Source organism: Drepanopeziza brunnea (genome assembly GCF_022702325.1).
Source record: "Drepanopeziza brunnea f. sp. 'multigermtubi' strain 214-2 chromosome Unknown ctg14, whole genome shotgun sequence".
Taxonomy (NCBI): Eukaryota; Fungi; Ascomycota; class Leotiomycetes; order Helotiales; family Drepanopezizaceae; genus Drepanopeziza; species Drepanopeziza brunnea.
Window position 1 is genome coordinate 1456488 of NW_027094077.1, and position 26684 is coordinate 1483171.

Genomic DNA, 26684 nt, shown 5'->3' on the forward strand with positions numbered 1-26684 from the left:
TTCAACTCAGCTCGTTGAATTCATTCTTCTCAATTACGTATTTGATGCTGGCTTCCCCCGCAAAGTCAAATTAACTTACCTACTTAAGTAGTACTTAATAACATATACTCCGTATCATAAAGTCATAAAGTACCTAAGTCTGAGTTTCCGGTCTTGTCCTGTATGCGAATCATAAGCGACCCGGTCCCAGCTCGTCCCATTGGCATCCGTCACTCTCCAATGCGAAACGCACGAGCTCTCCGTCCAGCAGCTCAGCACTCCACAGCACTCCACAGCACTACCATCACCACTCCACCCCTCCAGCTCCCACACCGTATCTTGGGAATCCAGACTTGGGACTCAGGACTGGGTCACAAGCTCCGCCTTACCGACTGTGCCGTCTATTTCGTGAATGCCTCTCACTCCTCGAAGTTATTACTCGCTGTATCTGCCACTGAGAGGCGCCGTGTGGTGCCCAGCTGGCCAGCTTCCCCATCGGCACCACCATTTTGACTAATCGAAACATGTCGGAATCGTCACCCCCGCCGACCTCGAGACGCTTCTCGCCTACCCCAGTCGAAACGACGGTGAAGAGGGTACGACGATTCGCGGCAGAGCCCGTCGAGACAACAACTCGGAGCAGTAAGAAGGAGGAGAAGAAGAAGGAGACTTATGGCGGGGTTGACGCGACGGACTTTGCGGCTACTGATGCCGCTCCTAAGAGGCGGTTCGCTCCCGAGCCCGTCGAGACAACCTTCAGCAGTAGCAGACAGCCTAAGCCTCTCCCTACGTCGGAACCTATCCCAGCGTCAATTCCTCAGGATTCTCCTAAAGAGCATACGACGCCGAGGCCGAGGAGACGATTTGTGCCGGAACTCATCGAGACGTTGAAGAGATCCAAGAAGGCGGGTGACTCAAGACCCGCTACCCTACCTACGGATAAGGTGAATTCGCTTTCATGTGATGAGTAGCTCCAGATTTCAGAGTGCTAATCGTTGTTGGCATATCAGACCGACCTGACGCCAGGTGTGCCAAACATATACACACGGCCGAAGAAGAAGTCCCGCCTGCCTGCCGTCTCAGCTCCCCCCGATAACATTCCAAACGAAAATTCTGCACATTTACAGACTACTTCCCCCTTACCGCCCCGGCGGCAGCAATCAATGCGTCCCCACCCGAATTCAAGACGGAGCACGAGACAAAACTCCTTCCAGCCTGAGCTGGAAGCCATAGTCTCCTCGGACGAGTCCTCGGACGAGGCGGAAGTAAACCTTGAGGATGAAGAGGGCTATGGCGATGATGAGGGCACACCGTCACTGTCGGGATCATTCGGGTCCTCAGAAGATTCCATGATGAGACTTCAACTAGCACGGACACGAGAGAGCTGCGATGATAGATTCTCCGGATATCTATTGGCTCTGGCAGCCAAGGCGGCAGAGAAACAGATGCGAGAACAGGCGCTGGCAGCATTCCCCAACGAGTCCATGCACCATATAGTCGAGCACTTCTACGACAGGGAGATAGAAGGTGCCTCGGATGAGGAATCCGTCGAGGGCGTAGGTCTATTGGTCCTCGACGACCCGAAGCTGGACACCATTTGTCGCAAGTCAACAGAGGTAGGTTGGGCCGCCAAAGAGATGCAACAACACCAAGAGAAGCTCAACCGTCTCCGCGAAGACGAAGTCAACGCCAAAATCGCCGCCGAAGCCACGCAACCCACCTTTCCGGACCCCTTTTGGACCAATGGCATGACAGTCAAAACTTCTGCTCTAGCACGCGCTCAAGATGAGCCCATAGATAAGCAGAAGGAAGCAGAGCTTAAACGCATGCGCTTGGCAGCCTCTCCGCCCATGCTCGGCTCCGATCTCAAGTTCCGGATGTGCCCGTCTCCCAAGGCCACAAAATTTGAGAGCGACCAGCGCATCAACGTGCAGCAGCCCAACCGGGACGAGAATGGCGGCGGTCTCTGGGGTGGCTACTGCGTTGCAGAGGAGCCAGGGGAATTCCTGAGTCCGAGCATCAATAAGCAGCCCGCGCTGATCCACACCCCGCTCCCGCAGGGTAGTGGCGATGGCGACCCGTTTTCTTCCGCGTTCTCTAATGCTGTGCCGAGTGGTGCCAAGACGCCTTCTAGACCTGCAGGAGGGCCACGGATGTTGACTGGTATCGACGACAGGCTGAAGGCCGAAATGCTGAAGGCGAAGCAAGATGAGGTGCTGCTGGCGGAGTTTGACGCTACGTTTGTTACGCAGGTCTATAATTATCTGAGTCTCGGTTACCCTTCGTTAGCGCGCAACTATGACGAAGAGTTAGCACAGGTCTCTCGTGTTCCAATTGAGGAGCTGAGGGCTGAGGATTCGAAAAAGAATGCCAAGGGTTACATTGGTATTACTGAGGGGGTGAAAGAGGAGTACTGTCCGCGGTGGAAAGCGCTCAGGGTGTATATCCTGGAGTGGGCGAGACAGCATCCAAGTATGAGTAACGGGGCTGCGAGCCCGGGTGCGTGGGGTGTAAGGGCGAGGAGGGGGTCGTGGGCTATCTGATCTCTGCCTCTTGGCTTATACTGTCGGGATTGGGATAGATGTGGCCTCAAGTGGTAGGAAGGACATTTTTTGTCACTCACGAAGAGCCGGGAGATGGAAAGGAAGGGGCGTGCTACGAAATTTGAGAGCAAAAAGGATAAGAAAGAACAAGCAAGCGAGGCGTTCCGGGGAGTATCTTACAAACACACAACACATCTGTCTACGACCAAAATAACGCAACGAGAGGATTTGAGGGAAAAGAGGAGGGACGGAGGGAGGGAGAGAGACTGCGTATGCAAACAGTAGCATTCTATCAATGGCGTAGCATGACAGACAGTATAACCATTTGTTCGGTTTTGCTTTACTCTGAATTTCACCTTTACATTCTGACTTTACTCTTCTCTTGTTGAACTCCATATTTATTTTAGTTCGTTGTATTTATCATTAGGAGTCCTTCTTTCTCGTTCCTTCTCCTCATTCCTTCTTCTCATTCTGCGAATATTTTTGGGGGACTTGGAGGGGAAAGGGAATGAATGGGAGGAAGGAAACAAAGGAGGGACGGAGGGAGGAGAGAGAGAGAGAGAGAGAGGAAGAATTTAACGACGCTATGTGAAAGAGGGATTGGAGGGGGGATGGGATGGGATGGGATGGAAAGGGGGAGGTGCTGGAGGTTAGCGGCACTGGGATGGATGGATGGATGGATGGATGGATGGATGGATGGATGGATGGATGGATGGATGAATGGGATTAGATGAGATAGGATGTGGTTGACATGTATAAAGCCATTCAGAGCCAGAATCAGAGCCAGAATCAGAATCAGAATCAGAATTGCAATCTTGCATAAGGCGGAAGGAGGGGGGGGGGGGGCAGGATATAAATCCAACTACCAAAGCGAGAGAGAGAGAGAGAGAGCAATCGAAACAAAACATGGTGTTTTTGTATTAAATCCTCTCTTCCCCTTCCCCGTCTCTCGACATGAATGTTCTTGATGCTCTCGCGTGCTTTAAGCCTCAGCGATTAAGTACCTAGGTACCTACCTACCTAGCATTTGGGTGTTGCCTATCTATCGATAATATGAGTGAGTATCCCTCCCTCTTGTGCCCCCCCCCCCTCCCTTATAAACTTTCTTCTTCGCTTGCGAGGGGCTTCTATTTTCTATCTAGGATCATAATCATAGGATATGAATCATATATGGGTGGGTGGGTGTGTGTGTGTGTGTGCGTGTGTGGGTGTGCTATTTTACCGCATGCAAAATACGAGAAGCGAGCCCTCAGCCTTCTCCTTTTCCTCGATGGAGATGGGATGAAAAGTAATAGGGATGGATGAGTATATATGTATAGTGTAGACAAATAGCACTGCACGCCAGACGGCTAGGAATTCGCGGATTCCTTCCTCCGTTGCAGAGAGAAGTCCATCTTAGGACCCGACCCGGGAGATGGGCTTGGATGATACCGGATCTCTCACCTTGGGAGGAGCGTGATGGAAAGATGCAGCCATGACCGTGAAGAAGTAGAAATGGTATCATTGAACCCGCGAACTAAGTACCACAAGAGCTTTGTAAACGACTGGGTATCCTGCCAAGACTGCGAAATGAAAATGCAGCCGCTTCCATCGTGTCCATCCTGTCGTTAATTACCTGGTCGTTCTGATCCTCCACCCTCGCCTCCCAGAAATTTCCGCATCGCCGATCATTAATCCCATAACTTCCCTATGAGCAGGCAGGATATCATAAAATACAAATTGCTGTGTGGCGTGCAGTTTTCTTGATCCGGCGACTCATGCCATGGTGAAAAGTAAGTCGCAGAGGGTAGAGTCACCTAACGTGTAGACCAGGCTACATGCGGCACACCGATATCAGCACGGTCTCTGCTTAGATGTTCTCGACCACATGTGCATTTATCGCACGTTGGAAGCCGGGATCCATACCCCCAAAGTCATTATTGCCACTGTCATATTTCTGCGAAGAAGACGCGCCATGCTGTTCGGGACCTTCTCCGTACGCATTCGCCATTGCCATCGAACTGCCGACGTTGGAAGCACCGGGCAAGAAGATGACCTTGGAGTTGGCGGACTTGGCCATGGCTTGCATAGCCTCGAGGTATCTGATTTGCATGGCTGGGGCGCTCGACAAGATGTCGGCGGCTTGTCTCATGAGCTTTGCGGACTCAACTTCAGCTCTTGCGGCGATGACCTTTGACTCTCCAATACGCTTGGATTGCGCAGCCATTGAGAGTGAGTCCTGCAGCTCATTGCTGAAGATGATATCCTTGATCAGCATTGACTCGACCTGAACTCCCCATCCTGATGCGACATCCTCGATGATTTCCCCAATTGACTGGGCCACTTCCTCACGGCGCTCGATAACATCCTGGAGGACACGGGCACCGACTACGTGACGGAGGGTGGTCTGCGTACGCTCCACCAGAGCCTGCCGTACGTTCGAGATACCGAAAGCAGCCTTGTGTGGGGATGTGATGTGGTAGTAGATAACGGAAGTCAAGTGGAGAGTGACGTTGTCCTTGGTCATGCAGACTTGCTGTGGGACCTCTGTATATGCGGTCAGATACTGTTTACTTGACTACTGTCGGCGTAAATACATACCAACAATCTGGATCTTGACATCGACCTGGATGAGCCGCTCGGACAGAGGGTTGATCTTGACAAGACCTGGATCGACAGCTCTGTAGAATCGACCGAACTTGGTGACCAGACCGACATTACCCTGTGAGACCGGCTTGTATGGGTTGGGGCAGAAGACACAGCAAGGAATGGCACCCATGGTTCCAATGCACGTTCCGAGGGCATTGATCATGCTATCCCAAGGATTAGTTTGCGCTGAGCTTGTAAATTGAAGCTTGGAGCTTGAAGCTTGGAGCTTGGACCGATGCTTACCTTCCATACCAGCCATGGTTGCCCTGGTCACTCTCTCCGGCCAGAGTCTGCGCATAGGACGGCTGCAAATCCTCTCTCCTGGGCGGCTCGACACTGATCAATGGGTTGTCGCTGCGACCTGGGGTATGCGAAGGCCGGAATCCTGCGCTGGCGCCATTGGATCCAGAATTGCCAGGATCCTTGCGGATGGTGTCGTCCTTCGCGACGCTGCTGTTGTCCATGCTGGAAGACATGATGATATTATGAATAGAGATTATTGTGAAGCGTGCAGGTTGTCGAGTACGTCGTGCTGGGTTGGGTTGATATGGGTGAAGGAGAAGGTGAAGAGATTTGGCACAATTAAAAGTTGTTGGTAGGAACCAACTTGTTGTTGAAGTAGGAGAGGGTAGATGTAAGAGGGTAGAAGTAAGAAGTAAGAAGTAAGAAGTGAAGGCAAGATCAGATGACTAGTGATGGCCAGTAGACTTAGTGGGCTGATGGCTAGCGTGGGGCTATGCGTGCGATATGGGGAAGATGCTGGGGAAGCGAGCAACCTCGACCTTGGCGAGATGATTGTTGACAAAGTATGGAATAGTAGTGACAAGCACCGAATATCTCGAATCTCGACGCGCTTTTATTTATGTTTCTCTTATTTTTGGAATGATATAAGCGGAGATTTTTGTGCTCTTGCAGATGCTGCATCACAATTCTGCATTTCGAGGATTTTTGACACTGGCACTTTTGTATTGCTCATATCCTTTCTTCCAGACCAGATTGGACGCCGTCTACAAGGTCTCAAAGCTGCTATCTAGTAGTCTGTAGCGCTGGTGCAACGGAAGAAAGGAAGAATAGAATCTATCCATTCCATCATATATCATTCATTCATCCATCATTATCATTATTGTCCATCATTATTATCATCATCGTTATCATCGTTATCATTGTTATCATCATTATCAACATTATCATGATTATCAGCATTATCAGCATTATCAACATGGGCCCAGAAGACCCCCAAGCACGGACGGTATGTATCCACAAAAGCTTAGCATGCCACTAGAGAATCCCTTGCAGGCGGCCCGATGTCAGAATCCCATCTTGACGTTGTTGATGACGAATACAATGCCAATGTTTCAAACTCTTATCTCCAACAACAAAAACTTCAACCCGGAGAGCGGAAGGCAATATTGGAAATTATCATTCCATCGAGGCTTCAACCTGATCAATAATCCCCCACTCCAAGAGAGCGTGAGATCTGACACGCATATTACAATGTCCGTACACCTACCAAAGAAAAAACCCTTGTGCTTGCTCGTGGGCTGTGGAGGCGCAGTCTCCTCCTCTGTTACATGGGCTTTCATGATATCTCGTTCGCGCTATTTGTGTTTACCTTCCAGATCAGGCAGACGGGCTTGAATGCCGAGCAGTGCATACTCGGTGTTGTGGTTGATCGCTAGTATACGGAGTATTGTGCCGTCGACGGCCGATAAGGGCGGATACGCAGCTATATTGTGCGTGTCTTTTCATATGGAGAGGCTGAGGCTCCTCAGGTAAATGACAAGAGAGAAGGCTAAAAGCCAATTGTATTAGGGATTCTCTCAGTCGCTTTCTGCATCGTCGCTGGTTTTGGTCTATTTATTTACTTATATTCATTGTGAAGCGAAATTCAATCTCCAGAAGACCTTAAACTAACACACACGTCGATCCCTTTCTGCGTGTCTCATTTTCGAATTCTGGAAATCAAATTTCGCATTAGACCTCGCACACCTGTTGAGATCACCCTCTATCTGGTTGGAGATACAACGGACTTCAAGTCACTACTTGGGATGATCCTGGTAGTGCAGGGGTTGAGGACATTTTAATTTTGAACCTAAAGTCTGGTCTTGTAAGTTTATAATTGACATCAATTGAACGTCAAGACTAGGCTAGGGATTATTTCCCGGAGGTGGTGGTCCGGTACAAGGTGGGCGAGAAAATGATACAAAGTTGTATCAACACTTCATGGTCGTCTTCGTCCAGGAGTGTGGTTGAAAGCATTAAAAGTATAGCTAGCCTCCTTCATCGCTAAAATTTTCGCTCAGTCTGTGTCTCTATTATCCAAATCAGAATCAACTACTGTCATCTCATCCTATATACCTTCGATACCTACGCGTGTGTAATTGACCATCGACAGTCCTTTCATTACGAACTTCACAGAATATCCAGCGTCTGGCTCCTGAATCCAGGCCAGCGCCTCACAGTTCAGAGATAAAGACCGGACTTCAACCATGCAGTTTCAAGTTATATACCAAAGTCCCTTAATAAGATCTAAATATTCTCTAACATCTCGCGTTCTTACATCTCAAACACCTTATTGACGTCAAATCTCCGTATCTCATCTGCCAACCTCCCCCTCTGATTAGAAATAACATGTACCTCATCCTGATAAAACGTGTTCGAGTAATGCGTGTGTCCATACGCCCACACATCCCCCTCTCCCAAGCCCTCCACGCCCTCCCCACCCAGGATATCCGACTGCCACTTACTCCAGCGATCCCCCGCCGCATCGAGGTCCGGCCGATTGCTATACCTGACCGTAGGCGCATAATGCGTCAAGACCAGGATCCGTCTCTGGGGATCCTCCCTCCGGATGCGCGCCACCTCGTCTCGGATCCACTGCAGGCTCTCCTCGAACCGCTCATTCTGCCGCGCCTGCGTGAACCCGACCAGGCCGGGCCGCCCGGCCTCCCCGGCGCTGGGCTGGTCGCGCCGGAGCCGGCTCCACAGCACGCACCCCAGCACGCTGATGTTGACGTCGGCGTCCAGGAGCGCGTGCTCGTTCTGCAAGACGACCAGCCTCCCCCGCATCCGCCCCTGCGTCGCAAATCTCCGCATCTGCGCGGTTCCTTCCGCGACCGGATCCGCCACCCGGGCGCTGTTCCAGAACTCGTGATTGCCGCCGACGTAGAAGACCCTTTTGAATTTTCCGCACTGCATACGGTACCGCCGGGTCAGTAATGAATGGATGGATGGCCTTGCTGGCAAGAGATGTTTTGGGGGAACAGAGCAAGAGAGTATGAAATAAGGAGCGAGGAAGGGGGGGAGGAGAAGATGGGCGGGGCTCCCCAATCATCGTACCTGCACGGCAAGCCATGCTGCAAAAGGCTCCAGGTGGGACTTTCGGACGAGCGAGCCGATGTCACCGGCTAGGAACAGGTAGTCCGCGCGAGCGGGGACGACGAACGAGGAGTACGTGCTGATATCATCCTCGAGATGCAAGTCCGAGAGCAGCTGGAACCGGATCTTGCGATTGGGGTCTCTACGATCACTCCCACTGGCGCTCATAGTGACGTTCGAGACGATGCCATTCCAGGCTTCACCGAAGGTTGCCATTTATCCCCAGACTCTCCTGTTGCTGCTTGGTATTGAGGGCTTGCGATAATATATGCGTTGCTACGGGTGTTTTTTTTGGGGGGGGGGGGATTTTAGGGGCTAAGGAAGGCCTTTTTAGGTGGGGGGAGGTTGAGAGAGACAAAGACTGGTTTTTGCTGATGAGTTCTTTCGTCCAGCCCGACTTGGCTCGAAGCGTTTTCTTTACGCTTCAAAGAGAATAATCGGATGCGTTCAGTAATGGCAAAAGTAGGCTAGATGGCGGGATCGCATTCGGCTAGACTGCTGGGTAGTCCATTGTTGATCTTGTCCTCGCTTAGCAAAGCTCGAGGAAATGCAAGGAAAATTCCGTCGGGTAGAAAATTAATTGTACCGTTTCCGCTATGGTTGACCACATCCAAAGAAGATTTAAAAGGGGCGTTTACGTTCCTGAAAGTCCTGTCTCCGACTCGATCTCAAATATCTAATTATACCGTCTTCTGGTGCAGTGTCGGCTTCAACCACATCAGCCGCCATGGGAATGAGGAGCTAGGAGGAAGGGTTGGCATGGTTGGTGCTATCATCAGAGGCCTTATTGGGGCTTCGGATGCTGTAGAGCAGGAGGGGATAGAAGATTGCTAGCTGGAGCTGATCAAAAATGGTTTGTATCACAATTTCCAGAAATTTATATCATGAAATACTACGATGTTTTCGCGAGCTAGTCGCGGCATTCTTTGACGGAACGACCCTTTTCATTTCCATTTTCTTTCCCCCGTAGAACATCCAATCTCATTACGTATGCGATAAATCAAGAATCTTCTTCTCCAAGATAGTTATCTTTCAGTCCCTCCAGGGGTCACGAATTGATCTAGAATATCTAAATATTCAACCGAGGGGCGATAAACCTTGATAACGCATCCACGATCCTAAGTAAGACCGACATTCCCCCGCAAAGGATTTCTTATCTTACTCCTTCCTCATTTGCAAAAATCAAGTTTCAGGGAACAAAAGTTGATCGCAATCACCGTCCTTTATTAATCCCACGTTTGCGTCTCCAAGAGAATGCCGTGGCGACGGGCAGCGAGCAGCACCCAGAGTAAGTGAAGGTATTCGCGTCAGATAGCGAGAAAGCAGGTGCGTCCCATTCATTGGCTGCTACATGTTCTTTAGTTGTTCTTCGTCAATTTGTGTGACTAATTAACCTGCAGATACCGGTACCTCTGATGCGCTAGCTCTCTGATTCAATCGAATCAATTCCAAACTCAACCTTATATCAATTCCAAACTCAACCTTATCTTAAGGTGAGCTGCCCTTGAGGGGTTTCATTTCAGTTATCCCGCTTCCTGAAAGGCTCAAGCGCAAGCGACAGCTTCTCATGATGTTTTCCAGGTTCCATCCAAACAGAGTGATGTACTCCAAGGCCAAGCAGAACAGGCTGCGCGGGAGCGACAAAGTGCTCACCCCAATCCGGAAAAACTTCCTCAAGGCCGCCTATATCAACTTCGCCCTTCTCCAGCTGCTGTTCCTCGGCCTCTTCGTTTACATTTTCGGGTCATTGTATCAGCAGACAAGTCGCATCCACGCCTTGAAAGTCCTGTACGTTGATTTTGATGGAGGAAGTATCGGACAGGCGGTGAGGGGGGCGTACGCAAGCTTGAAAGGAGATGGGTTCCCGACCTTGAAAGAACGTCAAGCCAGTGGCTTCGAGATTGATTCCCTGAGAGGAGAAGTATGCCAGAGGCACTACTGGGCCGTGATCTACACGTCTCCTGGTGCTTCTGACCGACTCGAGGCCGCGCTGGCAGGGAGAGGCACCTCTACGTATGACCCATCGGATGTGTTGACGTATATCTGGAACCAGGCGCTATATCCAGCTGTCGTCGACTCGGCCATCTCATCGAATATCCAGAGCTTGTCGAGCGCGGCTCGAGTTCTTTATTCCACGAATGGGACATTTGCGTCGGTAGACGTATCAGATCAGGCTGCTATCGCTGTCTTCTCCAATCCCTGGACGCTGGAGAGCATCAACATCCAACCGACAAGTCAAGGATCCCGTCTTATCTACAATTCGCTTGTCATCATCCTCATCTTAATCCAAGAGTTCTTCTACCTGGGTACCATCAATGGACTGTACGCGCATTTCAAGATCTACACGAAGGTCTACCCTCACCGCATTATCGCATACCGGAATGCGATCTCTCTGTCATACACTCTTATCGGCTCACTGTGCGTCACCGGATCGATCTGGGCATTTAAAGCAGGCTGGGAAGTTGATGGGAAGCAATTCGCCCTGTCGTGGGCCATCCTATGGCTCTTCGCCCACCTCAACTTCCTGGCGTTGGATCTGTTCACTGTCTGGCTGGACCCACCCTACATCCCTATGGCGTTGATTACCTGGGTTATTTTCAACGTCGCGTCGATCCTGCTTCCATTTGAGCTCTCGAATGGCTTCTATCGTTGGGGATTTGCCATGCCAGCACACGAAGTATATCAAGTGTTAATCGATATCTGGTCCCGAGGCTGTAACCCACGGCTTCATTACGCATTACCGATACTCTTTGTTTGGGAAATCATCGGCCTCTGTGGCAGCGCTTTAGGAGTGTACCGACGTTGTCACTACGCCGTCATCGCGGAAGAAGCTGCCGAGAAGGCGTTCAGAGATAGGGTCGACGCGGCGACCGCCTTCGAGAAGAAGCACGATCAAGAGAGAGACGAAGCTATGGAGATTCGACGCGATATGGGCATCCTCAAAGAAGAGTCTGGTGAGCAGAGTAGAGATGCAGAGATTGTTGGCGAAGAAGAGGCGGAGAGGGAGGCGATAGAGGAAAATATTCGCAACGAGGATAATATTTTGAGGAGGGCGCAAACCTCGGCGAGCCGGACGTATAATTTTGGTCCGTCGTTTGGCTTCACTTCGTATGGGCCTGAGGATCGAGATGATAAGGATAATGGAAGGAGGCGAGGGAGCGGTTTGACTCTGTGAAGGTGTCTGAGAATGAAATGACACGGGCGTGTACTGCTGGAATTCAGCGCCCTGCGCCAACAGTTTAGTGTACTGGGCGCTATGATTATAGGCCTCCAATCACTAAATCCTCAGCTGGTAATCCCCTCCCGCTTTACTCAGAGAACACGAAGAACTTCGGTGCGTGATACCAATCCGGAAGGATTTCTGCAGCAGAGATATGAATATTAAAGTAAATGCCGCTCAAAATTATCCGTCTTACCATGACTTCCACTCCGCTATCCGATTTATCCGATTGACGGGACCTTCATCATGTGACTGTCGCGCTTTCAGCGTAACCACAAATGATGCAAAAGATAGACGAAATAAGGTAATTAATGATGTGCTGCCTATGGTCGTATCAATTCATCTTCTTCGCTCTGATATTTTCGCTTGTTACACACCCGTCTCCTTTGTCAGTTGAAATCAACGAAATGACACCCAGAGGCTAGGCGGCCCATTTCTCTTCCCCTATTAAAATGCTGGCAAAATAGTCACTTTGCTGCAAGTGAAAAGGAACAGCAAAAGTTTGGCTATAGAGAGGTCGCTATAGGAATCGAACCAATATCCCCAGAATTTCTAACGCGGCGAAGCGATCAGAATCTGATGTGCTAACCATTACACCAAGCAACCTGTTATTTTTTGCTTGCGTTCAGCTGAATTAAGCTTTGTATACAAAGAAAATTCCTGCGTTTCAAGAAGCGAGCTCCCGAGAATTACCCTTCCGAAGATGACGCGAGGTGGCAGCGACAACGAAACTCACAAAGAAAAAAAAAAATCGACCATCGTAACTAAAACGCGAAAAACTCGGCAGGGACCCTGCTGCGGTTCAAGAGGGCTGCGTAGAATGCCCCACTGATTTGAGGGAAGGAGGGGTTTTTTTTTCAAACCGCATCCGTCTTTCTAAGGACGGGATTAAACTGCACGAGTCGCTGCGTGCGAGAATAGTCATCCCGCTCAATCATTCATGACATAGCATCAAAGCTGGCCCGGCTGATAGATGGGACAGAATGTTCAAAATCTAGACCAAGCTACCTCTTCGACCTGGTCGTGAGCTCACTCTTGTTTTGATAGAAGAAAGGGGCCTCGGGTCTAATGCGTGTGTGTCTGTTTCTGCCTTATGGCCTCATGACGGTTTAATCGATCCTACCGGTATAACAACCACGCCACCTTCCAACCAACGGCTTTTGTAGTCCACCTCGACAACCCATTTTCTCGTGTTGCTTTGCAGCCCAGCGACCCCTTTCGAGCGCACTCATATGCGTCCTCTCCTCCCCATTCTCGCCCGCACGCCGCCAACTCGACGAATCCGCCCTCGGGCTTTCAGCATGTCGTCAACCTTCTACTCGACCTCGGCGCCAGCCGAAGAGCCACCTGCCTCCGTCAAGCCCCCCGGAACCCTGGCCCTGCCAGACGTGTCGCACACGCACTCTACACAGCTGGACATGAGCCACGGCGACACATCCGTGAAGCTGGACCAGCTAGGGCCGATGGTGGTCAACGCCGACGGGACCCTGAGTCGGATCTCGAATTGGGAGAAGATGGCAGATGTTGAGAAGGAGGCGACTGTCAGGATTATTGCGAAGAGAAATCAGGCTAGGCTGAAGGCCCTGAGAGAGAACGGGAAGGAAGGGCTGAAGGAGGATGGGAAGTGAGCTCTGGAATCGGCAATGGACTATTGGTTGATGAAGGTCTGGCGAGAGAGGTCTACCCCTACATGGTGCAGCAGAGTCACGCCATGCCACATGGGTTCACGGATGAGGACCAGAATAGAGAAGAGTGGACGCCAGCATATACGGGCTGCTCGCAAAGCACTATGAGATAGAAAGTATCTATCGGATCCCAGGCAGCCGAGAAGAGACACCGAATGATTGGATTAGCTTATCTGCTCTACAAATCCTCCTAATACGCACACGAGTGATCTCTCAGGTCTATATATACCCCTTCTTTCTAGTTAACTCCAACGTCAATCGAAATACTGTCTCATCTATCATTCGGTATAACTTAAACGAATCTCATATTTACGCTGCTACAACTCATTATCATCAAAAGAAGTAGCCACGGTCTTTAAGGTCCACCAATACCATCATCTACCTTTTACGGCGTCCTTCCCATGGCTTGAAACGAGAGAATCTGTGCTAAAATCAGATCCTGACTTAGTCTTCACTCGTCGGTTTTATTCTTTATAGAAAGATGCATCGTATTAATTCAGCTACCAACCAATTAACCAAATCTTAAATACAAGTTGTTATTCCTCGATTATGCCGAGTTAAAGTAGTAAAAATGGTACTTCTGGTGTACTTTTACTTGTACTTTTCGACCTTACTAGTCCGTGCATCACAGGGCGTATATATTAGAATTGCCGTGTAAAAACTAGAATAAGCGAGGAACAGGAAAATCGGACTTTTAATAAAAACCTGTTAAAGGAATACGTGCGTCACTGCTACCTTCTATTTCATCAGTAATACCCCTAGTAGTGTAATAGATTAGATTATTTACTTTCGATCCGCAAGACGTTTCTTTTTTTATTAAGGCTGTGGTTGTTAAGATATTCGAAGCGAACAAGTAAAATTAAATTATTTGGGACAGTCCTTAGGTATGTATTCACTACATTTTAGTATATTAGGTCACCACAAATGAATGCATCTTTAAATTGTTCGTACACATTCGTAAAGTAGAGTTTTCTGAGCGTATATAAATTTTTTTTTTTTAATTACTAGTTGTTGTTTAATAGGTGGCGTACCGTTACTGTCCCGCCGATGTGGTGCCGACTTGCTACAGCAAGTCGGTCAATTCTTTCGAATTAAATATCAGGTAACCGCAGGACTGCCCCTAAAATTTTACTTCCGAGTATTTCAAACCCTTGACAGATTCGGAAGAGCGCCTCTTGATAGCCAGGAACGTCTAATGTACGTACGCATCTAATTGTAATAGGATGCGACTCAGAAGATCCACGGAAAACGAAGGGCAGAGAGCTCTCGCGTGACAGGAGTAACTATACGCGTTCAAAGAGGGATTCGACACGATGGCTTGTGCCGCTGCTGGCAAGTTGAAGAAATTTGTATCCGCACGCCGATTACTGCCATGGATTTTTGTACGAGACCATTGTAGACTATCGTCAAGCAATGCGATTGTGGCCTGCGTATCGCTACATCTGGTCAGAAGACTACAAAGGGAAAGCTTGTATTCCGAGCATCAAGATCCAATTGAATTCAAGAAACGAGTCCAAGGCCCTGATGTCGGTCTGTCATCGTGAACACTTCGCTCTATCTTTGTAACACATAGGAGCTTCTGCGCCACAAACTCGTTGGCCTTGGTGCCAGACTAGGTAAAAGTCAGTTCCAGGTAGCTAGGTTCAAACAGTAAAGAGCTATGCTTACCGGCATCTGGTAGCTCATGGGCACGGTTTCTTCTAGAGAGATGTAGCTCGCAAAGTTACGCAGCCGCGCAGTACATGCCGACTGTCCGGTAGATTGAGATGTGAGGTTGTTTATCATGCCGTCAATTGTTTCTTGCTCGCTTTGGTCTGCGTACAACTTCTCAGCAGAGACATCACTGGCTAGCTCTTCATCGTACGATCTGCGATCGATCAGCATAGTACGATAGGTATTGGAGATAAGGCTCCCTGAAAAGAACTTACAAATCCATGCCTGACATCCATACCCCCAATTCTATACGCGATAAGCTTTTGCTTGTGAGGTGGAGACCATAATGGGACAGAAGTTTTTGGTCAGTTGCGATGCAATTTGACTTACTAGGATGGCGAGTCTCAAATTCTTTCTTGTTCTGTAGACGCAGCGTCCATAGTATGTATATCCACACAGTCCAGTATGAATGATCCCAGTCCTCTACTAACACTGCCCAATCCAGAGGCAAAGGCTCGTCCTGGTCCTCGGAGATAATCTTGAAAGCTTGAGCTGCAAGGTCCGGGTAATTAAGCTGCAACCAAGCGAATGCACACTCTAAAGACAGGAGCTCAACATGACTATGCATCAGCGTTGAGGTTACAGGTTTGGCGTGGTAGGTAAGGTGCTCTGAAAGTTGGCACAGTGAGCTGAAAGACGAGGCAGACTGCAGCAAAGCTGAGATTGGGGTAACTGCCATTTGAAGGACATGCATTTGCCTATTACGATAGTCTAAAGCGATTCGTTGATTCGGATTCCGGGGCTCGCTTTGAGGGTACAAATCTGTCAATTGGCTGCAGGGGCAACTCTTTAGAAAATTTAAAGCTCACCTGAGACCTCGGCCGAATGTTTGAATCCTTGATAATTCGTACTGGAGCTTATCCCGTAGAATCCGAAGGACGAGTACTATATTTCTGGACAATGAGCCGCTGAAAGATTTCTTTTCCAAGGAGCACTGGAGATTCGCTTGCAAAAACCTTCGCTCTCTCTTGTTTGCCACCATGCAAGACATCGTGTCGATGAGGCCCGAGGAGAAGACCTGCAGCTGCAAGAGTTGGTCAGGAGGAACAGTCTTGGCAGGCAGTTTTACATGGAACATAAATTCTTGCTCCGGTTGATTGACATCGATGATATGAGAAGTCTGAGAGCGTCGAAGCCGAATAGATTCGGCTCCTGGAGTCAATTTGAGATTCACAGTATCTTTTTCGCCGTTTGGCAGCGTGAAGCCATATCCGACGAGCAATTCGCTATTGGACTTGTCGCCGTAAAAGTTGTATATTTGAGAATTCCGAGTCAGAACAATTCGACTTTTGAGACTGAATTGATCAGCTCCTTTGGACCAGTCAACCTGGTTGACGCCATTGTGGTTACCGATGTCCATAACAGGAAGCAGGACTGAGAAGCGATCCTTCTGGATATGTTCCAGATTCAGAGCGTAATGTTCCGGTAACATCTTGGTAGACTGAATAATCTCTTCGGGTATCGTCAGAGATGCCCGGAAGCTTCTACTGCCAAAAATGCTTGCCGCCCACTAATTTCCCATGTCAGGTATGGGCTAGAGACCGGAGATTCATCCAGACATTCGATTCTTCCAAAAAGCTTGGATAGTCCGCCACAAACGAGGACAGTCAAAACTCAACATACCTGGTACAATTCAAACGAATAATCTTCGTAGCCCTCCCAGCTGCCTTCTCTCAACAGCTCCATCCCCATCTTCCACTCTTCCTCCCACAGGTTCCTTCTCTTTTGAAGCGGTGGCTCCGCATTCGTTCCATCCAACCACCTCCTATCATCCTCAGACCACAAAACCGGAAGTCCAGATGCCTCTTTACTGTCCGGCTGCGGTAGAACCCTCACATATTCACGCCAAAATGAGTCTTTACCCAGCAAGTATTGCTGCACGAGGAAGAAATGGCCGACAACATTGGGATCCTCTCTTCTCAACCCATCTAGAAAGTTGGTGGGAAAAGGGGCAGAATGCCGTTGAAAGGGCGAGACTTCGGCTGCGTTCAGATACGAGAGTGTAGTTGTGTACGAGCAATTCACGAGGCTCGTTGAAGACGGTATATCGTCAGCAGCGCGAAATGAGAGTCCCGTGACATCGTCATTGTATATTTCGACGTTGGGTGATAATGAAGTTCCGTTGGCCTTGGCCCATTCCAGGAGACCTTCGGTATTTGCCACGGCCATGTTGCTTTGGCCCTGACTTTTTTTTTTGCTGGTGACGATTTAGTCGGAAGCGAGCCCTGGGGGTTGAGGTCAAGAGAAGAAGCTATCCGCAAATTTCACCAGTACCCACCCACACGTGATATTTTATGACTGGGCTGAAGATAGCATAGTTTTAGAGCGGTATTGTAAGCGATAAGCCAGCTCACCAATGCAGTCAAATCAGAGGGTTGTTTTTCTAGACCATGGTAGTTTTGCGAGTATCTAATTACTTCTAAGCAAACGCCTCAGGAAATTCTATCCCGCCAACCTAGCCCCAGCATCGATGATACGCAACCCGCAAAGTCATTGCGCTGAGAAACTTAGGGAAAAGAACGGCCATGGTCAAAAACGCTTCAACTCCTGAATCGGAGATATTATTTTCTATGCGACATGGCTTTCTACGGGAGTGATAAAGGACTCGCTGCTGACATCAACCGAAGCAGTTGGCATGATGAAAATATGTATACACTGGCTCCAAATTATGTGTACTCTACAACCCAACCCCGACGCGCCGATGACTCCCTAGAGAAAGCTCCATCCTCCTATCCATGCATCTCCAAGACCGGCCCTGGCTTTGTCAGTGCTTTCCTGTAGGTCCACTGAGCAAATCTAGTGCTAGGCTCGTCGATGATTTTGGTCGCAATCTCAGCTGCCCACAAGGTAAACGGCAGCAGAATCAAATGCGGCACCAGGAATGCCGGCTCCAGACCCAACGGTCCATTATGCGAAAGAGGGAAGCTGTTGACCCAGTTCGGGATGAACTCCTCATGCGCTTCTTTGTACCACCCGACAGCGCAGTAAAGGCGATCACCCAAAGTCCATAGGATTGGACCGTGGATCAGGTACAAGGAGAACGAGATGCGGCCGAGGTACTGGTTGAAAGTTGTCTCGAAAAAGGCCTTGAGCCACCAGATGCGAGGGATGGCAGAGACGAGGAAGACGGCGGCCCAGGAGAGGAAGAACCACTTTTGGTCCCAGGGCGCTTCCGGCTTCAGCTTTCCAAGCCAGTGCCATCCTGGAGCCTCGTCAAGGATGACATAGTCTGCTACGTGCGAGGGAACTCCACTGATGATCATAGATATGCAGAAGAAGGTGTAGTAAATGGGCATCTTCCAGGGTTCCAGACGCTTTATAAAATGCGGCAAGTTGTTGTCCCGAGCGAGCAGGTCCAGGTCGCAGATAAACATGCCCGCCATGAACATAGCTCCGAACCAACCATCAACGATATACATAAAGTAGTATATCAAGCCGACTTCAACCCAGAGTCTGGCATTCCTGGTGGCTCTGGCGCACGCCATAAGGGTGGTGTAGACGATGATAGATCCTCGGAACTCGATCGGAAGGGACCACGCAGGAAAGTTGTAGGTGAGCCAGGCTTCTCCACCGCCTCTGAAGACAAAGGAGTAGTTCTTGAACTCCAAGTACCACCTCCACAATTCTTTGGAGTAGGTTTCTTCGTGCTGCGGGGACAAAGTCCAAATTCCGAAAAGATGCCACGACGTCAGATAGGCGAGTGATACGGCAATGATAGGGAGATGAAGTCGTGTCCAACGCCGGAACAGAGCAGAGCCTATGTTATCCTGGAGCTTCATCAACTCTCCAGAATTGATCAAAGCCAGAGGCTTAGCTGCCAGAACGTAGCCCGAGATAACGAAGAAGACGGCTACGGCGAAATGTCCACCGGTAAAGAGGGTTCTGACGACAGGAAGGGTGGCAAAATAGTATTTGTTTTCGTAGCCCCATCCATTCTCCATAATTCGAGGGGCGGCTACTTCACGGAGAGGCCATAACTCGTGATGCTGCCAGTAGACTAGAAAGGCCGCGAATCCTCGAAGACCATCCAGATATGCGGTACGCTGCTGTGGCTTCTTCTTCAGAGGAGATCTCGTGGCGATAGCTGGCTTGACAAAATCGAAGCACCACTTTGCTGCGGATTGGACAGGTGACTCTGGTTTCTCCCAAGGGAAGCTGTCGAATTTGGAGGACATTTTATGAAATCTCGGAAACGTGACCTGGTGGTCGTACGGTGAAAGGCTTTGGCTTATAAGTTAGAGGCTGATATGAACTGGGCGAGAGATGGTAGCTGGGATTGTATCTCATAAACCATTCGATGCCAGCTATGTGATGATTCTAGAACTAATTGGAGTATAAAGGCAGGTTTATGAGGAGCGAGGTAGAGAATGCTGAATGGTTCCATGGGAGGATAAGACGAAAAGAAAGGCACTGCCAAAACGCTAATCGGTGAAGCTATAGCACGAGCTCTATCCGTGCTACGAGTATGAAACCCGTTTCCAAGCTAGGAGCGAATTCGAGGTCGTGGTATCCCCATGCGAGGAACCGTGTTTGGAAACATTCTATGTCTCCGAGAAACTTCAAGACCGAGATTTGTTCCTGTCCACGCTTGGTTGGTTGGACTCTTTTTTCGCCTCGAACTAACGTGGTTTCAGGTATTGGTACCGTTTGGACCACAGACTACTCCGTCGAGTAGTTGAGATGGCCCTTGCATTCCTCGGACGGCGTTAGATTTGGCTTCTCCAAAAGCTATTCTTGTTTATTTGAATGACTGAAGGCGAACGGACTCCGAACTAGATGTTGGGAGAGATAGTAGATTATGTAGAAACTCAAGCGAGCCTTTTCTGGGACGGGGCAATACAGCGCAGCACTGGGGCAGCAAGTACCGCGTGAGCTTTGACGTGCAGCATTGACTCCTGTCTTTTGGAATCTTGTGAACGCTCTGACGATTGCACTGATCGTGTAAACAATTTGATAAGATTTCCATCTTGTCCATTTCTGCGTCTTCTGAGTCGTCCACCGACATAACCTGCGGACCTCGGTAAAGCGCCACGTTGTCTGCGCCCCCTTTTTGTTGTCGCTTCGCTTAGGACCAAGACCTCGACTAAAATCGCCAAAGGGAACTAACTGTCTGGCTGAGTACTCGCCAGGTACCTTGCCTCTTAAAATAAACTGTTCGATGATATCCGAATATTCTTAAGCAAGAAACAAATACCTCAGTCAGTCTGTCTGTTGACTTGTCGCAAATGGAACCGCCACAGTTTCGAGCACGTGCAGAATTCCGTTTTTTGGAAGATCGGATACTTCTCACCATCAAACCAAGCAATGCCATCCTTGCGGCTGAGGCAATCTTCGAGATGTGTTTCCTGTCATCCTACAATGATGGGTGTTGGGAATGTTTCAAACAAGCATGCGAGGCCGTGCTCTTCAAGTGGCTGAGTTGGGCCATCTGATGCCAGTAGCTCGCATGGAGTTCCAACCACACGAGCATGCGAGGCCGTGCCCTTCAAGTGGCCCAGTTGGGCCATCTGATGCCAGTAGCTCGCATGCAGTTCCGATACAGCGGATTTCAGACTTGGGACTGCAACAGCGCAACTTGATACTGCCTCTAGGTAACAAGTAAATTAGCCCGAGAATTGTGCAAGATTTCCGGGCCGGGACGCCCTTTACTGACCTCAGATATCTTTCCGGGCTCCCTTTTCAATTTTCAAACAATATCTCTCTCCATACCTTCGAACATTTATGAGCGTTTTAACATATTCTGGCCCCCCAAGACACATTCCCAACTCCCCCTCCAGGCGCGAAGAAACCCAATGATCAAATCAAGGATGCATATCAAGACCTCTTCGATATCTGGCGGACGATTCCGGAAGCAAACACGCAGAGCTCTCCCACTCTATATTGCTTGTGGCCTCCTCCTCCTCATCTACACCCAGATCGACCACTTCGAGCCTTTCCAGCGCACACCGGGCGAAGTATTAAAACGCATTATGGCATATCAGCAACCTGTTCACCGCGAGAAGGATTCGAAATTTCCCAAGAAAATATGGCAGACCTGGAAGACGGATCCATTGGATTTCGAAGTCAGAGAATCTGACCGCGCTAGAACCTGGCCACAGCTGAATCCTGGTCACAGATACGAGGTCCTGACGGACAACAATGACCTGGCATATGTCGAGGACCATTTTGGGCCAAATGGTGTAATCTATCGACCAGATATTGTGGAGACGTATCGAACACTCAATGCGACTATCATCAAAGCTGACCTCTTGCGCTATCTTATCATGTACGCGGAAGGGGGTGTATATGCAGACATTGATGTGGAGAACTTGCGGGGGATCGACACATGGATTCCAAAACATTTTGACGAAAGCGACGTGGATCTCGTCATCAGTGTCGAAATCGACGAGCCCGATTTCGCTAATCACAAAATCTTGGGCCAGAAATCTCGGTCCTTTTGTCAATGGACCTTCATGGCTAAGCCTAGACACCCTGTCATGATGAAGCTTGTGGATCACGTTCTTCACTGGCTTAATGAGGTAGCTCAGAAGCAAGCAGTCCCAATCTCTGGTATCAAACTCAACTTCGATGAAGTCATCACCGGCACAGGCCCATCGGCATTCACCAACGCAGTCTTGTCAGAAATGGCCACTCAAACCCATCGCCGCATATATTGGGATACCTTCCACGCCTTGACACAGCCAGTACTCGTAGGAAACATACTCGTCCTCACCGTTGACGCATTTGCTGCCGGCCAGGGCCATTCAAATTCCTTGACCCACGAATCCCCAAACGCTCTCGTGAGGCACCACTACCATGCTTCTCTCTGGCCATCAAGACATCCGCGATTTAGCCACCCAGCGTATGGAATGGTGGAAGAATGTAACTGGGAGCCGACCTGTGTTGAGGACTGGAATAAAAACACAGCTGCATTCAACAGCCTTCCGTATGATGAAAGAATCCACCTGATCCAAGCGAAAGAAAAAATAGACAAGGAAGCAGAAGAAGATGACATAGCCGAACAAGAGATATGGGCCCAGGAAGAGCTCGACAGGCAAGCACTTGAGCTGAAAATGCAGTGCGAATTAGCGTCCTACGTCCACGTCGAAGATATCAGAGCTCCTACTCCCAAACCCGACCCCGCGACTCTAAAATCACCGAAGGATCAAACAGCCGCTGCCCAAGAAGAACCCGAGAAGATCACACAGCCTCGGACACAGATGCAGCGCGAGCTCCAAGAGTAAGCTGAGGCTGTTCCCCTACACACCACAGAAGGAGCACAGCCTGAAGTGCATATATGGTCTCATCATTGCGCTTGGCGATCATTGTGGAGACTGCACCAATGTATTATATGAACGATGAATCACGTTTTCTCTGGACAACCGTACTCGATGGCGTGGATCGGCGAACTGGGACAATATCGTCCTGGTAGAGAAATTTGCAGACACGTATCAGCGGCGGCATCGATTGAGTCAGATTCACCGTAGGGTTTTTCCGGAGGAGATTTTTGGTGAGGGCATCGAGCTGGTTCGTGATTGGATGATACCCTGTGTCTGTGTGACGATATAGAGAGTTTCGGCGGGCTGGAGGGGGTCGGAGAACATCTAGCGTATTCTTTGCTGCTGCTGCTGCTGCTGCTGCTGCTGTTGTTGTTGCTTTTGTTGTTCTGTTGGTGTTGCAGTTGCTCTTGCTGATGGCTAATGGAAGGAGGTGGAAAGAAGAATTCGCTTGTTTTAGAGCTAGAGATGGTGGGTCCATGATTACCCGAGATAAACTTCTTTTGTCAATTGCTTGGTGCGAAATTAATTTCTTTTCAACATCGATTTTGCGAACATGTATATGATATCTTTCAAAAAATTCATATCGAAATTCATAAGCTAGTGATGCAATTCCGAGAGTAATTCGGTGGCCCGTCTGTGACGGGAAGGCGACGTGGCACATGATGTTTTGCCGTTGGCTCAACCAAGCGAGACCAAACGAGACATTCCATTACTTAAAGATTTTCAACCCCAGGTGGGATGACTGTGGATCTACTCCCCCGACTTTGGAGCAGATCGAGGCTGATCCTACCCACGCGAGGCTGAGGTTTCTGGAAAGTGGCGTGACATCTCGAGCTTCCCGTTTCGCCACCATTTGTCTCTCCATATTTGTGACTGTCGTCAACACCGAGAAGCGATTCACCAAACGAGGTAGGAACCGTGCCAAAAATAAAATACGACGAACGCGGCCATCGCCACACCACAGCCTCCTGTAACGAATCTTTAGTACAACACCAGCCACTACTCATCTTCGACTCCTCCTGCGCTGTCTCTGTCTTCAGAGTACTTGAACAAGATTCCGACGCGTTTGTACTTACAAGACACCGAAGTACATAACACATACCTAGTACATCCTCAATCATACATCAGCGTCGAACATGGTCGACCTCAAACCCACACCACATGGTCACTCAGCGCTGAGTGCAATACCTCTCGATGCCTTGGAGGGAACCACCACGCCGCCATCTCGAGTTCCGACTCCTCTCAGATCAACCCCTAAGAGCCTTCGACCCTTTGTCTACGCGTTGATGGCATTCAAGCATGGCGCCCACTTCCAGGCGAAGCCCTCCAAGCTTCGCGCTCACCGAGCAAGCCTTCTCGCGGAAAAGGAGGGCCCTTTTGCTCCAGCTCTTCTGGTGACAACTCACCCCTCACTTTTATGCATCTTTGGGCCGTCGCGCTGACTTCCTAGACTCTTTATGCAGGTATTGCAGTGGCTTTCGGCGCCGAAGGCTCTGCAGTCGTGGCTGTTGCAATTCACGATAATACCTACCTCATCGACTTCTCGGTCCAAACAATTCAGCTTGAGGACGCAACTGGCGAGGACCCAATCGCAGACTATGTCGTTGGTGAGTTGGAGAGATATGAGCATGTCAAGTAGGTAATGGGAGAGGCTTTTATTCCCATTTCTTACTCCCCCTCCCACCCACTCTTTTTTTTTCGAAGATACGGTTGCTGACGGCCACAGTATCGCCAAATTCGTTGGTGCCGGTCTCCCCACCGAGCTTCTCAAGAAAGCCCCCAAACTCTGCTCGAGACTTTGGTTGGATCTCGACATCGTTCCAATCTCAATCGTCCCCGAACTCGAAGGCTACGAGATGAGTTCGAAAGAGAAGAGCTTTTGGAATTCCAAATGCGTGGATGAGCAGGCAGATTCCATGGCGAGAAAGTGCATCATGTGAGTTGCTTTCCCTGTTGTTTGTGCCACTCTCGGCTACTTTCGAGCCCTAACACAATACAGGCATTTCGGTCCAAGTCTCGCGCCTTTACTCCAAGTCGGATACAGAGGTATCGTCGAGATCGACTCTGGTGGACGGGCACACATTCTTAGCCTTGACGACTTCAAGAGATCGTGTGAAGCCCCCACGTGGGATGCGATGATGCACTTCGTTACATCCTTGAAGAAGGCCGGAACCAAGATTGCATTCTTCAGCAGCACACCACAAGGAGGTGGAGTCGCCTTAATGAGACATGCTCTCGTTCGATTGGCAGACCTCCTGGGAGTCGACCTGACATGGTACGTCCCGAAGCCGAAGCCAGGTGTGTTCCGAATCACCAAGACCATGCATAATATCCTTCAGGGTGTTGCCGAGCCGGGTGTCAGTATTAGCGCCCAGGAGAAGCAGGTACTAGAGGACTGGATTGATGATAATGCAAAGCGCTACTGGTTGTCGGCAGGTTAGTAAATGCCGCCTTTTGGTTTTTCCACCGTCTTGGGAAGCGAGCAGTGGACTTTTGAGTCCTCTGTGCTCTAGTTTCCTGGGAGATTCGGTATAACATCAAACTGATTCTCTGTTGAACAGGTGGTCCTCTTCGTCCGGTCGAGGAAGGCGGTGCAGATGTCATTATGATCGACGATCCCCAGATGCCCGGCCTCATCCCTCTTATCAAGAAGATCACTCCCCATCGCCCGGTCCTCTATCGCAGCCACATCCAGATCCGAGGCGACCTCGCTGTCATGGAAGGCACGCCGCAGGCCGACGTTTGGCAGTTCTTGTGGCAGAATATCAAGCAAGCGGATATGTTCATCAGCCACCCGATTCCCTCCTTCGTGCCTAGCAATGTCCCCAGCTCGACGGTGGCGTATCTGCCAGCAACCACCGACTGGCTTGACGGTCTGAACAAGCCCATGAACGAGTGGGACCAAGGATACTACGGCCACATCTACAACGAGCAGTGTCACGCCATCCGAATGTACGTCCATCCCCCTCCCTTCGTGGCGCACTCTCGATTGCAAGATTGCTAACAACAGATCCGCAGGACACAACTAAAATGGCCCCTCAAGAAATACATCATCCAGGTCGCGCGATTCGATCCCGCCAAAGGCATCCCAGACGTCATCGCCTCCTACGCCGAATTCCGCCGCCTCCTCACCGCATCCAACCCCTCGCTCGCAGCCCCTCAGCTCGTCATCTGCGGCAACGGCTCCGTCGACGACCCAGACGGGACCCTCATCTTCGACCAGACGATGAGCAGCCTGGAGACGCACTTCCCCTCCCTCGTCGGCTCCATCTCCGTCATGCGGCTCGCGCCCAACGACCAGCTCCTCAACACGCTCCTCTCGGCCGCGCACACGGTGCTCCAGCTGTCGACGCGCGAGGGCTTCGAGGTCAAGGTCTCGGAGGCCCTCCACAAGGGCAAGCCCGTGATCGCCACCCGCTGCGGCGGCATCCCGCTGCAGCTCCAGCACGCCCGCAACGGCTTCCTCGTCGAGCCCGGGGACTGGCGCGCCGTGGCGGGGCACCTGCTCGAGCTGTGGACCGACGACGCGCGCTACGAGGCCATGAGCGCGTGTGCGCGCACTAGCGTGAGCGACGAGGTCGGCACCGTGGGTAACGCCCTGGCGTGGTTCTACCTGGCGGATCGCTGGGCTAATGGGCCGGGTGTCGTGCCGCGGGAGCGGTGGGTCAATGATCTTGCGAGGGAGGAGGCGGGCGTCCCGTACCGAGAGGGCGAGAACAGACTGCCGCGAAACTTCGGACGTGCTTGATCTGTCGTTTCGAAATGGTTTCCGAAGCCTTTTTTTTAAAAATTTTTTTTGGACTGGTGGCCGGCTCGGGACGCGCGATTCAGTGGTTGAATAACTTGATCTTCGGCATGGGATTTCTCTGGACTCCCGAGAGAGGATAGAAATTCAGATAAGATAGAGAGAGGGGGGGGGGGAGAGAAGAGAGACAACAGGAAAGTTTTTTTTAGAGGGGGGTGGACCTCAATCGATCACGATAAAAGGGCTACTTAGATAAATGACCATCACGCAGACAACGAAATTCTTTTCTTTTTTCTATCCAGAAAGCAGATTGAGAGCGTAACCTTGCATATAGGTACCGATCAGGGCTGATCATAATTATCATATAGTTTCTTCTATCCCATCACATCACATCATATCAGGGTCGACACCCATTCTAAGCCCGTCGTGAATTCCATCAATGCACCCACCCACCCATACCATGCGACCCCACGCTAAGTAAGCACGCGCAACCGTCCCTCTGATGACCACCAACCTCGAACGCTGCCTATACCA

At 50.1% G+C, this 26684-nt stretch overlaps 10 protein-coding genes across 10 annotated transcripts; 5 read left to right on the plus strand and 5 right to left on the minus strand.

The window, feature by feature from the left end:
• Positions 1 to 503: 503 nt before the first annotated feature.
• Positions 504 to 2522, plus strand: L3040_008006 (uncharacterized protein; the record flags this gene model as incomplete). Its single annotated transcript, XM_007295494.1, has 2 exons — positions 504 to 923; positions 990 to 2522. 2 exons carry the CDS (start codon positions 504 to 506, stop codon positions 2520 to 2522), a joined length of 1953 nt encoding a protein of 650 aa, XP_007295556.1.
• Positions 2523 to 4318: 1796 nt separating this feature from the next.
• Positions 4319 to 5626, minus strand: L3040_008007 (uncharacterized protein; the record flags this gene model as incomplete). The annotated part of the gene is made up of 4 exons (XM_007295493.2): positions 4319 to 4335; positions 4428 to 5048; positions 5103 to 5314; positions 5394 to 5626. The coding sequence occupies 4 exons, from the start codon at positions 5624 to 5626 to the stop codon at positions 4319 to 4321; spliced, it is 1083 nt and encodes a 360-aa protein (XP_007295555.2).
• Positions 5627 to 7706: 2080 nt separating this feature from the next.
• Positions 7707 to 8696, minus strand: L3040_008008 (uncharacterized protein; the record flags this gene model as incomplete). Its single annotated transcript, XM_066154784.1, has 2 exons — positions 7707 to 8342; positions 8490 to 8696. 2 exons carry the CDS (start codon positions 8694 to 8696, stop codon positions 7707 to 7709), a joined length of 843 nt encoding a protein of 280 aa, XP_066010680.1.
• Positions 8697 to 10128: 1432 nt separating this feature from the next.
• L3040_008009 (uncharacterized protein) lies at positions 10129 to 11703 on the plus strand (the record flags this gene model as incomplete). Its single annotated transcript, XM_007295492.2, has 1 exon — positions 10129 to 11703. One exon carries the CDS (start codon positions 10129 to 10131, stop codon positions 11701 to 11703), a length of 1575 nt encoding a protein of 524 aa, XP_007295554.2.
• A 1346-nt stretch (positions 11704 to 13049) lies between these two features.
• On the plus strand, positions 13050 to 13376 carry L3040_008010 (uncharacterized protein; the record flags this gene model as incomplete). The annotated part of the gene is made up of 1 exon (XM_007295491.2): positions 13050 to 13376. The coding sequence occupies one exon, from the start codon at positions 13050 to 13052 to the stop codon at positions 13374 to 13376; it is 327 nt and encodes a 108-aa protein (XP_007295553.2).
• A 1540-nt stretch (positions 13377 to 14916) lies between these two features.
• On the minus strand, positions 14917 to 17315 carry L3040_008011 (uncharacterized protein; the record flags this gene model as incomplete). The annotated part of the gene is made up of 6 exons (XM_007295490.2): positions 14917 to 15045; positions 15102 to 15300; positions 15362 to 15392; positions 15477 to 15706; positions 15956 to 16656; positions 16770 to 17315. 6 exons carry the CDS (start codon positions 17313 to 17315, stop codon positions 14917 to 14919), a joined length of 1836 nt encoding a protein of 611 aa, XP_007295552.2.
• A 560-nt stretch (positions 17316 to 17875) lies between these two features.
• On the minus strand, positions 17876 to 19321 carry L3040_008012 (uncharacterized protein; the record flags this gene model as incomplete). Its single annotated transcript, XM_007295489.2, has 1 exon — positions 17876 to 19321. The coding sequence occupies one exon, from the start codon at positions 19319 to 19321 to the stop codon at positions 17876 to 17878; it is 1446 nt and encodes a 481-aa protein (XP_007295551.1).
• Positions 19322 to 20552: 1231 nt separating this feature from the next.
• Positions 20553 to 20905, minus strand: L3040_008013 (uncharacterized protein; the record flags this gene model as incomplete). The annotated part of the gene is made up of 3 exons (XM_066154786.1): positions 20553 to 20733; positions 20800 to 20808; positions 20856 to 20905. 3 exons carry the CDS (start codon positions 20903 to 20905, stop codon positions 20553 to 20555), a joined length of 240 nt encoding a protein of 79 aa, XP_066010681.1.
• Positions 20906 to 20953: 48 nt separating this feature from the next.
• L3040_008014 (uncharacterized protein) lies at positions 20954 to 22369 on the plus strand (the record flags this gene model as incomplete). Its single annotated transcript, XM_007295488.2, has 1 exon — positions 20954 to 22369. One exon carries the CDS (start codon positions 20954 to 20956, stop codon positions 22367 to 22369), a length of 1416 nt encoding a protein of 471 aa, XP_007295550.2.
• Positions 22370 to 23541: 1172 nt separating this feature from the next.
• On the plus strand, positions 23542 to 26153 carry L3040_008015 (uncharacterized protein; the record flags this gene model as incomplete). The annotated part of the gene is made up of 6 exons (XM_007295487.2): positions 23542 to 23799; positions 23856 to 24040; positions 24132 to 24341; positions 24405 to 24841; positions 24967 to 25357; positions 25424 to 26153. 6 exons carry the CDS (start codon positions 23542 to 23544, stop codon positions 26151 to 26153), a joined length of 2211 nt encoding a protein of 736 aa, XP_007295549.2.
• Positions 26154 to 26684: the final 531 nt, after the last annotated feature.